Source organism: Mauremys mutica, chromosome 21 (assembly GCF_020497125.1).
Source record: "Mauremys mutica isolate MM-2020 ecotype Southern chromosome 21, ASM2049712v1, whole genome shotgun sequence".
NCBI classification, from domain to species: Eukaryota; Metazoa; Chordata; order Testudines; family Geoemydidae; genus Mauremys; species Mauremys mutica.
In genome coordinates, this window is record NC_059092.1 from 22,109,913 (window position 1) to 22,123,216 (window position 13,304).

Here is a 13,304-nt window from a genome sequence, read left to right on the forward strand (position 1 = left end):
TTGGTCAAAGTCAGTCAATCATTGAGGGTGTATGATGAGCAATAGAGGAATTTCCCCCAGGCTACAGTCCTGTTCAGTTGAGGAGGTTCAGCCTGTGTAGCGCACTGAAGCAGGAAGCAAAGATTCCACTGGACCAGGGTTTCTCAAACAGGGGTTGCCGCTTGTGTACGGAAAGCCCCTGGCGGGCCGGGCCAGTGTGTTTACCTGCTCCGTCCGCAGGTCCGGCCATCGTGGCTCCCACTGGTTGCAAATCGCTCCTCCGGGCCAATGGGAGCTGCTGGAAGCAGATGGGAGCTGCCTCCACTTCCAGCAGCTCCCATTGGTGTGGAGCAGCGATCTGCAGCCAGCGGGAGCCGCGATCGGCCGGACCTGCAGAGGGGGCAGGTAAACAGACCGGCCCAGCCCGCCAGGGGCTTTCCCTACACAAGAGGCAACCCCTGTTTGAGAAACCCTGAGATATTGCAATCATATGCAGATGGTATGCAAAGGTGATGGTAATACTGCATTGCATCATTAGTTAGTAGCCAACAGAGCTGAGTGATTAGTTGATTTTTTCAGTTCAGTGGCCAACCTGAAAAACCTGGAAAAAATGGTTTGTTTGAAACCAAAATTTAGGGGTTTTTCCCCTTGCCAAAGTGAAAAACCAAAAAATTTTTATTCAGGTCAAACAAAACATTTTGAATGTCAATCTGAAATGATATTTACAAAACAATTTGTTTGCATTTTCAAAAGAAAACATCAAAACCATTTGTTTAGAAAATGTCAAAATCAAACATTGTGACATTTCCCAAAAAAAACATTTTCAGGGTTGGGGGGAGGAGATTGGCCTAAACAATTTGACCTCGATTGGTGAGTAGTTTTGGTGCCTCAAAAATGCATTTTTCAATAAATCTACTGTGACCCGAGATGCCTAGGGCAGCCCACACTGAAAATGCCAAGGTCAGGACAGGCTCCAAGAGGAGAGCAGATTCCCCCAGAACTGGAGGTTAACACTGTAGTTAGATTCACCAACCAGGCACAAACTGTGCTCCTGATTCCCCACATTGGTTATCAAGAAACTAAACAAAAAAATTAAATCACGCAGCCCCCTTTATTGCATTCCAGTTCTCTGGCTAGGTCCAGTAAGACGAGGAGTGATTTAAAATGCTGCTCACTATACAAAATGTTCTTCTGACTCCCAAAGGGTCAGCCACATTACCAGATCAATATTAGTTTGGCTCTTACCCGAAATACCATGCTGCCAGCCAGTCTTTAGTAACTAAAACTAAAGGTTTATTAGACAAGAAAAGAACGAGAAGAGAGTTGTTAAATGGTCAAAGCCATCAGATACGTACATAAGACTTCAGAGTTCATATATCAGGTTCTCAGGAGCATTGGTGAGTTTGCTGGCTTGTAGAGTCCCTCTGGAATGCATCCACAGCTTGGATGGGTCATTCAGTCCTTTTTTTCAAAGCTTCAGTTTGTAGAGAAGTTGCTCCAGAGGTAAGAAGCCAGACTGAAGACAAAATGGAGATGGTGCAGCTGCCTTTTCTATCCTTTGCCATGTGGCTTGTACATCCTCTGTCCCAAACACAAGCTCACAGCACATGGGCCTGGAAAAACACTTGGAGTCATCTGGAGTACTGTGTCCAGTTTTGGGCCCCACACTACAAGAAGGAGTGGATAAATTGGAGAGAGTCCAGCGGAGGGCAACAAAAATGATTAGGGGGCTGGAACACATGACTTATGAGGAGAGGCTGAGGGAACTGGGATTGTTTAGTCTGCAGAAGAGAAGAATGAGGGGGGATTTGATAGCTGCTTTCAACTACCTGAAAGGGGGTTCCAAAGAGGATGGATCTAGACTGTTCTCAGTGGTAGAAGATGACAGAACAAGGAGTAATGGTCTCAAGTTGCAGAGGGGGAGGTTTAGGTTGGATATTAGGAAAAACTTTTTCACTAGTAGGGTGGTGAAGAACTGGAATGGGTTACCTAGGGAGGTGGTGGAATCTCCTTCCTTAGAGGTTTTTAAGGTCAGGCTTGACAAAGCCCTGGCTGGGATGATTTAGTTGGGTTTGGTCCTGCTTTGAGCAGGGGGTTGGACTAGATGACCTCCTGAGGTCCCTTCCAACCCTGAGATTCTATGATTCTATGGTCACCCATATTCCATACAGTGTCACATCTACAATTTGCCAAAACAATTTCACCAAACTCTACAGTTGCAGTCCTGTATTTGGTGGCCATCACCAGGGTATCCTGCCACCTTAAAAGACTTAAATTGAGGTGTTCAAAATCTCAGGTCTAGAAACCAGACTCCATGCTCCCTGCAGCAGAACTAGTCAGCTTGGGAAGCAGGATTTAATCAGCTTAATCCAGCTGGTCAAAGAGGCATGTCTAAGAGCTGACACATTCCTTCTTGTCGTATTTCAGCAGGGAGTGAATCCCAGAGGTCACTGCCAAGGAATCTCTGTTGCCAGTCTTTATAGGGTTGAAGACAGGGCTTTGCGTCTGCCCACCACCTTCCACTGGGGAGCCTTGGAGTGCTTTACCAAAAGCAACACAATTCCTGCATAAGAAGGGGCAATAGCTTCCTCCTCCTTTCACAGAGAGGGGACAGTACAGAAAGGAGTCTTGTCCTTGGGAGAGCTGGGTTCAACTCCCTGCTCTGTTGCAGACTCCACCTGGGACTTTAGCAAAGTCTCTCCAAGTTTCAGTTCCCATGTGTACAAAAGCAATACTAGTCTTGCCCAGCCTGGGGGAGGGGTGTGAGGAAGGTGAGGTGCTCAGATCCTCCAGTAATGACAAGTATCTAAGCTAGAAGTGCATGTCAGAAGTTACACAGCGAGTGTGTGCTGGAGCTGGGAAGAGAACCCAGGCTCAGTGCTGGCTGATGTCTCTCACTGTGTTCCCATGTACGATGATTCTTTCTTGGCAGATGATGTTCCAGGGCAAGATGGGAAGGAATATGACTCCCTGCCCACAGCCACTTCAGCAGCGAGAATTTTGGAGTTTAAGGATTCCCTCCTAGCAAAGTGGGAGCTGCCTAAGAACTGGAACATCCAGGAGGAGAAGGTTTTGGGCATGGGGCGATATGGACAGATTTCCCAGGCCACCCTCATCCAAACAGGTTCTTTGGGGCCTTCACTGTCTGTGATTCTGAGGAAACTACCAGGTGAGCAAGTTGGGGAGAGGAGTTTTCTCTCACTGCCAGGTCTGGGCTGTCTGGCGCGTGATGGCCCAGATGAGACGTCTAGAACAGGAGACGGGTCTAAAAGGAAAGCTGCAGGCATTAGCTAGAATTATACTTTAGCCATCTAAGTAAATGTGTTGGTGGCCAATTTGGTCAACATAACAGGGTCTGAACCAGGGACCTCCAGAGCAAAATGCATGAGCTACTACATCTTGAGTTAAGCCTCGTGCAGCGGAGGCTGCAACAGACTCGTGTCCTCTGTGACTCAGCCACCACGGGGAGGAGGGAAGGAGGGTCCTGTACCACACAGTCCCCAGTGGGACACACACCACTTATTAAATAAGAGCATGTGACCAGGGAAACCTAAGCAGCTTTGAGAAATTCCTCCCTCAGTGTCTCTAGCTCCAGGATTCTTTGGTAACCCCAACTATACATACAACACGATGGGGGCTAATTTAGCTACAACGAGTCAGGAAAAAGATCTTGGAGTCATCGTGGATAGTTCTCTGAAGATGTCCACGCAGTGTGCAGAGGCGGTCAAAAAAGCAAACAGGATGTTAGGAATCATGAAAAAGGGGATAGAGAATAAGACTGAGAATATATTATTGCCCTTATATAAATCCATGGTACGCCCACATCTTGAATACTGTGTACAGATGTGGTCTCCTCACCTCAAAAAATATATTCTAGCACTAGAAAAGGTTCAGAAAAGGGCAACTAAAATGATTAGGGGTTTGGAGAGGGTCCCATATGAGGAAAGATTAAAGAGGCTAGATCTCTTCAGCTTGGAAAAGAGGAGACTAAGGGGGGATATGATAGAGGTATATAAAATCATGAGTGATGTGGAGAAAGTGGATAAGGAAAAGTTATTTACTTATTCCCATAATACAAGAACTAGGGGTCACCAAATGAAATTAATAGGCAGCAGGTTTAAAACAAATAAAAGGAAGTTCTTCTTCACGCAGCGCACAGTCAACTTGTGGAACTCCTTACCTGAGGAGGTTGTGAAGGCTAGGACTATAATAGTGTTTAAAAGAGAACTGGATAAATTCATGGTGGCTAAGTCCGTAAATGGCTATTAGCCAGGATGGGTAAGGAATGGTGTCCCTAGCCTCTGTTCGTCAGAGGATGGAGATGGATGGCAGGAGAGAGATCACTTGATCATTGCCTGTTAGGTTCACTCCCTCTGGGGCACCAGGCATTGGCCACTGTCGGTAGACAGATACTGGGCTAGATGGACCTCTGGTCTGACCCGGTATGGCCGTTCTTATGTTCTTATGACCCCCCCACCCAGCAGTCGCTCCAGTCTGATGGTGCAGGAGAAAGGCTCAGACAATGCAGCTCCTATTGCATGCATGACGGAAGCAGGAGACTTTCAGGGCAAAATGTTAATAAACAGAGGCCTACAAAAATGCATGTGCACAAGTGCAACTATTCCAATTTGCACGTGTGACCCCTTTTAACTCACTGAAGGCCTTGTCTCCCTCTAGTGGCTGGACAGGTGAAATGTTTGAGTCCACTTCAGCCCCAAGATACCTGTATCAACTCTGATAGCTCAAAGAGTAGACCTGCTTTTAGAGCCAGAGGTCCCTGCTTGAGTTGCTGCAGATGACTGAGCTGGAGGTGGGGGGCACAATGGGTAATTGTGTGTAGAGTAAGGAGGCATTTTTGTCCACCTTACTCCGCCTACAGTTTGAAAATCAGCCCCTCCAGTTTGTTGTGAGATAAGCTCTGTTACTATTTAAATGTAAGGAGGATGCCAGGTGAAGTGCAGTGGCTGAGTGGTTAAGGTGCTCAACTACAATCTAAGAAAGAAATAATTGGAGATATATCTATCTCCTAGAACTGGAAGGGACCTTGAAAGCTCATTGAGTCAGGTCCCCTGCCTTCACTAAGTACTGATTTTTGCCCCAGATCCCTAAGTGGCCCCCTTAAGGATTGAACTCACAATCCTAGGTTTAGCAGACCAATGCTCAAACCACTGAGCTATCCCTCACCCCTAGAAGGATGTGGGTTCAAGTCTTGTTTGATCTCCCACTGAAAACCTGCTTCCAGTTCACCCAGCTACAGAATGGGTACCTGCTCTGTTGGGTCAGGGAAGCCCAAGGTGGTTGGCTGTTTCACATCCTTGGGTATTGTTGGCTACAAACCTGCTGTGCCTTAGCCATGGCAGCCCAATGAACCATTGGGTTTGGAGACCTTTGACTAGCAAAAGATTCACTTTGGTACATTCTTTCTATAGTCTGGCTATTGTGTTCTAGTTCTGGGCCACAGCCAACACACCTTGTCCAAATCAAGAGCAGATAGTCCTGATATCACTAGAATGAGGAGAACCAAAATCATGGATCTAAACAGGGCATGTGATAGACCAAGGCTCATGTAGCAAATCTGGCTGTGCTGCAAATCCGGCTCTGTGCTGCAAATCCAACCCGTATCTAGTCCCTGTCGAACCACATTTTGCTCCTCAAGGGTTAGTCCCCTTTCTTGTAGGCCATCAGCTTTCCTCCTCTTGGTGCCGATGCTTGGTATTAACGTTCCTTCTGGTTTCTTTTCTTCAGTGGCCACCAGCCCTCAGGAAATGAAGGATTTTATAGAAGTGATCAAGTTTCACATCACAATCTGTAAACATGACAGCCTGGTGAAGGTCCTGTGGTGTCAGAGCCAAGCTCTACCCCTCTGCCTCATCCTGGAGGCCATGAGCCTAGGAAATTTACTGCACTTCCTGTGGCAAGCCCGTCAGGTGAGAGGAACCGTTTGGTTTTGACATGCACAAGCTGTAGTGGGGGAATGCCGGGCAATGCACCACCCTCAGCCCCCTTCCACTTCTCTTTGCATTGCGGCCTTTTTCGGGTTAATGCAATTCTCCAAGCAGAAGTGGGAAAACATTTGACTTTGGCAAATGAACTCCAAGCTGTGTTGGGATAAAGTCAGGAGAGTTGGAAAGTCTCATGATGTTTGTGTGAAAGCTCCAATTTGAGTTCAAGGCCAGAAGGGATCATTGGATCACCAAGTCTGACCTCATGGATAGCCCAGGCCATTGCATTTCACCAAGTTACCTCTGTGTTGAGGCCAAAGACTCTAGTTAGACCAGGGGTCAGCAACCTTTTTGAAGTGCTGTGCCGAGTCTTCATTTACTCACTCTAGTTTAAGGTTTTGTGTGCCAGTACACCTCTAGCCCGATATAATGCGGTCCTTGGGAGACAAAAAATCTCACCACATTATAGGTGAGACCACGTTATATCGAACTTGCTTTGGCCCCGTGTTCCTTGTTCCCTGACCGCTCCCCCCAGAGTCCCCTGTCCCTAATCACCCCCAGGACCCAGGAGCGCCGCCAGCTTTTTTGGCACCCTAGGCGGCAGACGGTCCCTCTCCCGAAATACCGCCGATGACCGGGGCGGCCGCCGCCCCCCAAATGTTAGCGCCCATGGCGACCGCCTAGGTCACCTAATGGGTTACACCGGCCCTGCCAGGACCCCACCCCCTACCCAACCCCCCTGCTCCCTGTCCCCTGACTGCTCTGACCCCTATCCACAGCCTCCACCCCTTGACAGGCACTCACCGGCAGCTGCGGGAAGCAGAGCAATGTGGCCCCAGCCTGCTCCACCCCGCTACCTCCCAGCCGCGGCACTCCGCTTACCACCGCTGGTGAGTGCGGAGAGGTTGGGGAAAGGACGCCCCCCATACTCACCTGCGGCGGGAAGCGGAGTGATGCGGCCCGAGCCCACTCTGCTTTCCTTGCCTCAGTCTCAGCCCCAGCCGCGTCGCTGGGGGGTGGGGGTAGGGGGCAGGTTGGGGAAAGGTCCTGCACTCACCGGTGGCGGGAAGCGGAGCGCCGTGGCTGGGAGCTGGCGGAGTGGAGCGGGCTGGGGCCGGGCTGCTCCGCTTCCACCACTGCCTGTGATTGCATGGGAGAGGGGGATCCCTTCCCCCAAGCCCAGTCCCCCAGTGACACAGCTGGGGCCGGGGTGAGGGAAGCGGAGCGGGCTGCTCCTGGCCCACCGCTACTCTCCTGGGCAACTCTAGGACTGCAGGGCCCCCAAAATCGCCCCCCCACAGCTCCTGCCTCCTAGATCCTGGGGGGGAGCCCCTGACCGCCCCCGAGACCCTCTGCCCCTTATCCAACCCCTCGGCTCCGGCCCAGTCCCCTTAACACACTGCTCAGAGCAACGTGTCAGAGCTTTACCGTGTTGTATGTGAACCCGTGTTATATCGGGTTGCGTTATATTGGGGTAGAGGTGTAATACATTTTAACGTTTGTAGAAGGTCTCTTTCTCTAAGTCTATAATATATAACTAAACTAGTGTTGTATGCAAAGTAAATAAGGTTTTTAAAATATTTAAGAAGCTTCATTTAAAATTAGATTAAGATGCCGAACCCCCTGGACCGGTGGCCAGGACCTGGGTAGTGTGAGTGCCACTGACAATCAGCTCACGTGCCGCCTTCGGCCCCCGCGCCATAGGCTGCCTACCCCTGTGTTAGACTAAAGAATTTCAGTCCTGGAGACCAAACTTGTGAGGCAGAGAACAGGAGAGTCTGAGGTGCCACCAATGCCGGAGGCCCCTGCAACGGCAGGGGACTGATATGTGCGATTCGCCCTGATGATTCCAGCAGGTGACCCATGTTCCATGATGCAGAGGAAGGTGAAAACCCGCAAGTCCCCTGCCAATCTGACCTGTGGGAAAAGTTCCTGGAGTCATATTATTCCATGAATCTCAGTTTTCATTTTTTTTTTAAATGAGTTTTTAGCCCTCTTGGGACTGTGTGACCTGGGTGAAGGTCCCCGGGGTGAAGCCCCTCACCCTGCCCATGGCCCAGATCCCTGTGCAGACCCAGGAGGGGCCCAGCTGGCTGGTACTTGAGGTTCTCCAAGGTATCGGCTGGGAGGTCCTGTTGGGGGGTGACTGTGTCTCTTTGGGACAGGATCCAGGCCCTGCTCCTGTAACGGCCGAGGATTTGAATTTGAATCCAGGGAACCAATCGGCTGAGACTGAACGGCTCAGTGAAAATGCAAATGACTTGGCTGGCAGGAGGGAGGGGCTGCAGGGCTCAGGATACCTGCCTGTCTGTAACCAGCCCCCTGGGGCTGAGTGGGATGGAGCAGGGCCGGTGCAACCATTTAGGCGACCTAGGCAGTCACCTAGGGTGCTAGGATTTGGCGGGGGCGCCTTTTTCTTCGGCAGCGACCGCAGCAGCCGGATCTTCGGCCACCCCGGTCGCCGCCGGCATTTAGGTGGAGGGAGCTGGGGCAAGGGGGCGCGGGGAGAGCCGCCTGCAGCAAGTGGGGAGGAGGGCGGCACGCAGGGGAACTCCCCGCCCCAGCTCACCCCTGCCCCGCCTCCTCCCCGAGCATGCAGTGGCTGCTTCACTTCTCCCGCCTCGCAGGCTTGTGGCGCCTAAGCTGATTGGCGCTGCAAGCCTGGGAGGCGGGAGAAGTGAAGCAGCGACGGAACGCTCGGGGTGGAGACGGAGCAGGGGAGAGCTGGGGCGGGAGGGGGGGTGCCTCAGGGCAGAGAGTGGGGGGTGGGGAGCTGCCGCAAGGGGGGCGCCTCAGGGCGGAGCTGCTGCGGGGGGTGGGCGCCTCAGGGCGGGTGCGTGGGTGGGGCAAGGTGGACGTTTCGCCTAGGGCGCAAAACATCCTTGCACCGGCCCTGGGATGGAGAGATGCTCCCCACCCCCCTGCACACTGGAAAGGGGGCTCACGCTGGCTCTGATGCTGTGACCGGAGCAGAGAGCTCACTGCCTGCCCCCACTGGGACAGCAAGGGCAGCGCTGAGCACAGTGGGAGCTAAGTATCAGAGGGGTAGCCGTGTTAGTCTGATTCTGTAAAAGCAGCAAAGAATCCTGTGGCACCTTATAGACTAACAGACGTTTTGCAGCATGAGCTTTCGTGGGTGAATACCCACTTCTTCGGATGCAAGTGGTGGAAATTTCCTGGGGCAGGTATATATAAGCAAGCAAGAAGCAAGCTAGAGATAACGAGGTTAGTTCAATCAGGGAGGATGAGGCCCTGTTCTAGCAGTTGAGTGAAAACCAAGGGAGGAGAAACTGGTTCTGTAGCTGGCAAGCCATTCACAGTCTTTGTTTAGTCCTGAGCTGATGGTGTCAAATTTGCAGATGAACTGGAGCTCAGCAGTTTCTCTTTGAAGTCTGGTCCTAAAGTTTTTTTTGCTGTAGGATGGCCACCTTAAGATCTGCTATTGTGTGGCCAGGGAGGTTGAAGTGTTCTCCTACAGGTTTTTGTATATTGCCATTCCTAATGTCTGATTTGTGTCCATTTATCCTTTTCCTTAGAGACTGTCCAGTTTGGCCGATGTACATAGCAGAGGGGCATTGCTGGCATATGATGGCATATATTACATTGGTGGAAGTGCAGGTGAATGAACCGGTGATGTTGTGGCTGATCTGGTTTGGTCCTGTGATGGTGTTGCTGGTGTAGATATGTGGGCAGAGTTGGCATCGAGGTTTGTTGCATGGATTGGTTCCTGAGCTAGAGTTACTATGGTGCGGTGTGCAGTTGCTGGTGAGAATATGCTTCAGGTTGGCAGGTTGTCTGTGGGCGAGGACTGGTCTGCCATCCAAGGCCTGTGAAAGTGTGGGATCATTGTCCAGGATGGGTTGTAGATCCCTGATGATGCGTTGTAGGGGTTTTAGCTGGGGACTGTATGTGATGGCCAGTGGAGTCCTGTTGGTTTCTTTCTTGGGTTTGTCTTCCAGTAGGAGGCTTCTGGGTACACGTCTGGCTCTGTTGATCTGTTTCCTTATTTCCTCGTGTGGGTACTGTAGTCTTGAGAATGCTTGGTGGAGATTTTCTAGGTGTTGGTCTCTGTCTGCGGGGTTAGAGCAGATACGGTTGTACCTCAGTGCTTGGCTGTAGACAATGGATCTTGTGGCGTGTCCGGGATGGAAGCTGGAGGCATGAAGGTAGGCATAGCGGTCGGTAGGTTTTCGGTATAGGGTGGTGTTGATGTGACCATCACTTATTTGCACCGTGGTGTCTAGGAAGTGGACCTCCGGTGTAGATTGGTCCAGGCTGAGGTTGATGGAGGGGTGGAAGCTGTTGAAATCGTGGTGGAATTTTTCCAGAGTCTCCTTCCCATGGGTCCAGATGATGAAGATGTCATCGATGAAGCGTAGGTAGAGAAGGGGCGTGAGTGGACGGGAGCTGAGGAAGCGTTGTTCCAGGTCGGCCATAAAAATATTGGCATATTGTGGGGCCATACGGGTGCCCATAGCGGTGCCACTGATCTGGAGATATATATTGTCAGCAAATTTGAAATAGTTGTGTGTGAGGATAAAGCCACAGAGCTCAGCAACCAGGTGCAAATTTGACACCATCTGCAAATTTGACACCATCAGCTCAGGACTAAACAAAGACTGTGAATGGCTTGCCAATTACAGAACCAGTTTCTCCTCCCTTGGTTTTCACACTTCAACTGCTAGAACAGGGCCTCATCCTCCCTGATTGATCTAACCTCGTTATCTCTAGCTTGCTTCTTGCTTGCTTATATATACCTGCCCCAGGAAATTTCCACCACTTGCATCCGAAGAAGTGGGTATTCACCCACGAAAGCTCATGCTGCAAAACGTCTGTTAGTCTATAAGGTGCCACAGGATTCTTTGCTGCTTTCACAGTGGGAGCTGAGACCCCAGCTGAGTGGGGGGATGCACAGGCAGGGCAGGTCGGCTGCCAACCAGTTTGCCTGGTCCAGACGTGCTGCTGGGAAGTGATTACACAGCAGGGAGGGAGCTACCAGGGACAGGGCTCAGGGGGGCTGTGACCCCAGGCCCAGCCAGCGAGAGGGAGCAGGTCCCACTCCCTTTCCCAGCAGCTGAATTCCAGACCGAGCTGCAGAAGGGTCCCTCCTTGGAGAAGCTGAGGGAACTTGCTGGCCCCAGCGCTGCAAACCCCCTTGGGGAAGGCCGCAGGGACAGAGTCCTGTGGAAGAAGGGATTCCTGTACCGAGAATGGGCTCCCCAAGGGGAAGTAGAACTGTGGGGAATCGGGAGCAGCTGATGGTGCCCCGGAAGTATCGCCACAGGCTATTGTACCTGGCCCACGATGTCCCTCTCTCGGGACACCAGGGGATCCAGCGCCCCAGGCAGCAGCTGCTGCAGAACTTGCACTGGCCCGGACTCTGCACACTGCAGCTGTACTCTGAGAACAGCCTGTAACTGACAATGCGAGGGCTCATTTATTCCCTCTACTTCTGAGTGGAACCTGCTCACTTTACAGCGTAAGTCAGGACTCATTCTAGCTGCCAGCACCACAAATTCCAACTGGGATTTAAAATCCCATTTTTGCTGTCTGGATTCTTATTCCACCTCATCACCATAGTTTCTGAATGCCTTGTGCTTTCTGCCTCTGCACTATCGCCAGTAAGAAAGCTTATGCTGTCAGGGTTTAGCTGACAGTTCTGTTCATGCATGAGATCAAATAGAATCCAGGTCTCTTTCAAATAACTGCAGTGTGAAAATGCATAACAACTTAATTGTGTCAGTAAAGTGAGCAGATATCAGTGAAATTCTACAGAGCATAAGATATGATTTTTATGATAGTTACATCTATAAATGCGCTTTACAGGAGATAGGAATTCATGTTAAACATACTCAAGACTAGATGTGATTATTCCTAAATACTATGTGGTGACTGGTGCCCTACCTAGACCTAAGATACCGTAGATATTGGGAATTCTTTAGGAATAATCAAATCTCTCCTAGACCTACCACAAAGCAGAGAGTAGGAACTAGATGACTTACGAGAGGTCCCGACTGCCTTCCAACCCAAATGGCTGTATTTTGTACAGCAGCATATAGAAGAAAGTTTTAAGCAGAGCAAAGAAATTACTATTAATACCCAACTAGGAACTATAACTAGAGGAATTATTGCATTTAGGTATTTTGCCTGTTTTCTGGTTAACCAATAAATTGTGCCCTGAGGTGACAGCCTGAGACAAACTCTGGTGTGATGCTTCCCAGGCTGGTGGGCTGGCCCCCTGGTTTACAGGGAAAAGGGGGGAAATGGAATTCTGACACTCAAATTGGGGAAGGGGATTTTAAAATTGAAAGGGTCCTGATCCTTAGACTTCCCCATCTTGTCTGCCGTTTCAATTGGATTAGAATGCAATTATTGTGATCCCAAGCGGAAGCTGTTGTAGAACACGACTGTGTTTGTGGGGAGGCGGAGGCTGCCTGAGTCAACTGTCTCTTCCTCTTTTGACTTGGTAGGGGGCCTTACCTGTTAAGGGGCATATTTATGAGCTGACAGAGAAGAGCGTGTTCACCATGGTGATCCAAATCGCACGTGGACTGGTAAGTGCTGAGTATGTAGAGGAGGGGAGGGGGTCAAATACACTGGCTTGTTAATTTCAAGGCCAATTCCTTAATCTTTAGAGAAGGAAGCATGGCTCGTTCCTGTGGTGATCTTAGACCTGGAGGACAATCAATGGGCAAAACCTCGCCATAGTTGTTGCCTTATTTAGCTGATCCTACAGGATGTTCCTGAGCTCAGTTCCCAGCTGGGAGAGCACATAGATCATACTGGGAACAGAAGGGATTTCTTGGAGCATTACAGCCCCTTCCCTACAAGGCAAATGTAGGATTCAGCTAAGTGATGCTGCCGGAAAGGGGACTGGAATTTACACAGACATGCCCATGGGCAGGCCAACGCCTTAACCTCTCAGCCATTCTAAATCACAGGCAGGATCCCCTTTCGGGAGAGCGCAGTTGCAGTAGTTAACTCTGTGGCTGCTGAGACCAGGGGTGGCAGACCACTTGCTACTCACGCAGTCCCAAAGTCTCCTTTGCAGACGTGGCTCTTCTAATTTCAGGACTATCTGACAGCGAGCCAGAAGCTGATCCATGGCGACGTAGCAGCTCGAAATGTACTGATCCACCAGGATATGACAGTTCGGCTCTGCGGCCTGGGGCTGGCGGGAGAGGTCTACCGCAGGGGCATGCTGCCATCTAGGAAAGCAGCTGAGGTGCCCATCAAGTGGCTGCCACCAGAAAGGATCCTGAAGCGCCCAGTCACAGCCAAGGGCGACGTGTGAGTTATTAACACCAGCTAGTTGTTCTCCAGAGCTGACTGGGAAATAGCAGAGGGGCAGCCTAGGAAATGCATGCCAGCTCTTAGGGGAAA

The 13,304-nt window shown here is 50.6% G+C and overlaps 1 protein-coding gene across 1 annotated transcript; it reads left to right on the top strand.

Annotated features, from left to right (window-relative positions):
• The first annotated feature begins 3,047 nt into the window (after positions 1–3,047).
• LOC123354453 (tyrosine-protein kinase STYK1-like) lies at positions 3,048–12,571 on the top strand. Its single transcript, XM_044996555.1, has 3 exons — positions 3,048–3,148; positions 5,725–5,906; positions 12,392–12,571. The coding sequence occupies exons 1-3, from the start codon at positions 3,058–3,060 to the stop codon at positions 12,527–12,529; spliced, it is 411 nt and encodes a 136-aa protein (XP_044852490.1). The 5' UTR covers positions 3,048–3,057; the 3' UTR covers positions 12,530–12,571.
• The last annotated feature ends 733 nt before the right edge of the window (positions 12,572–13,304 follow it).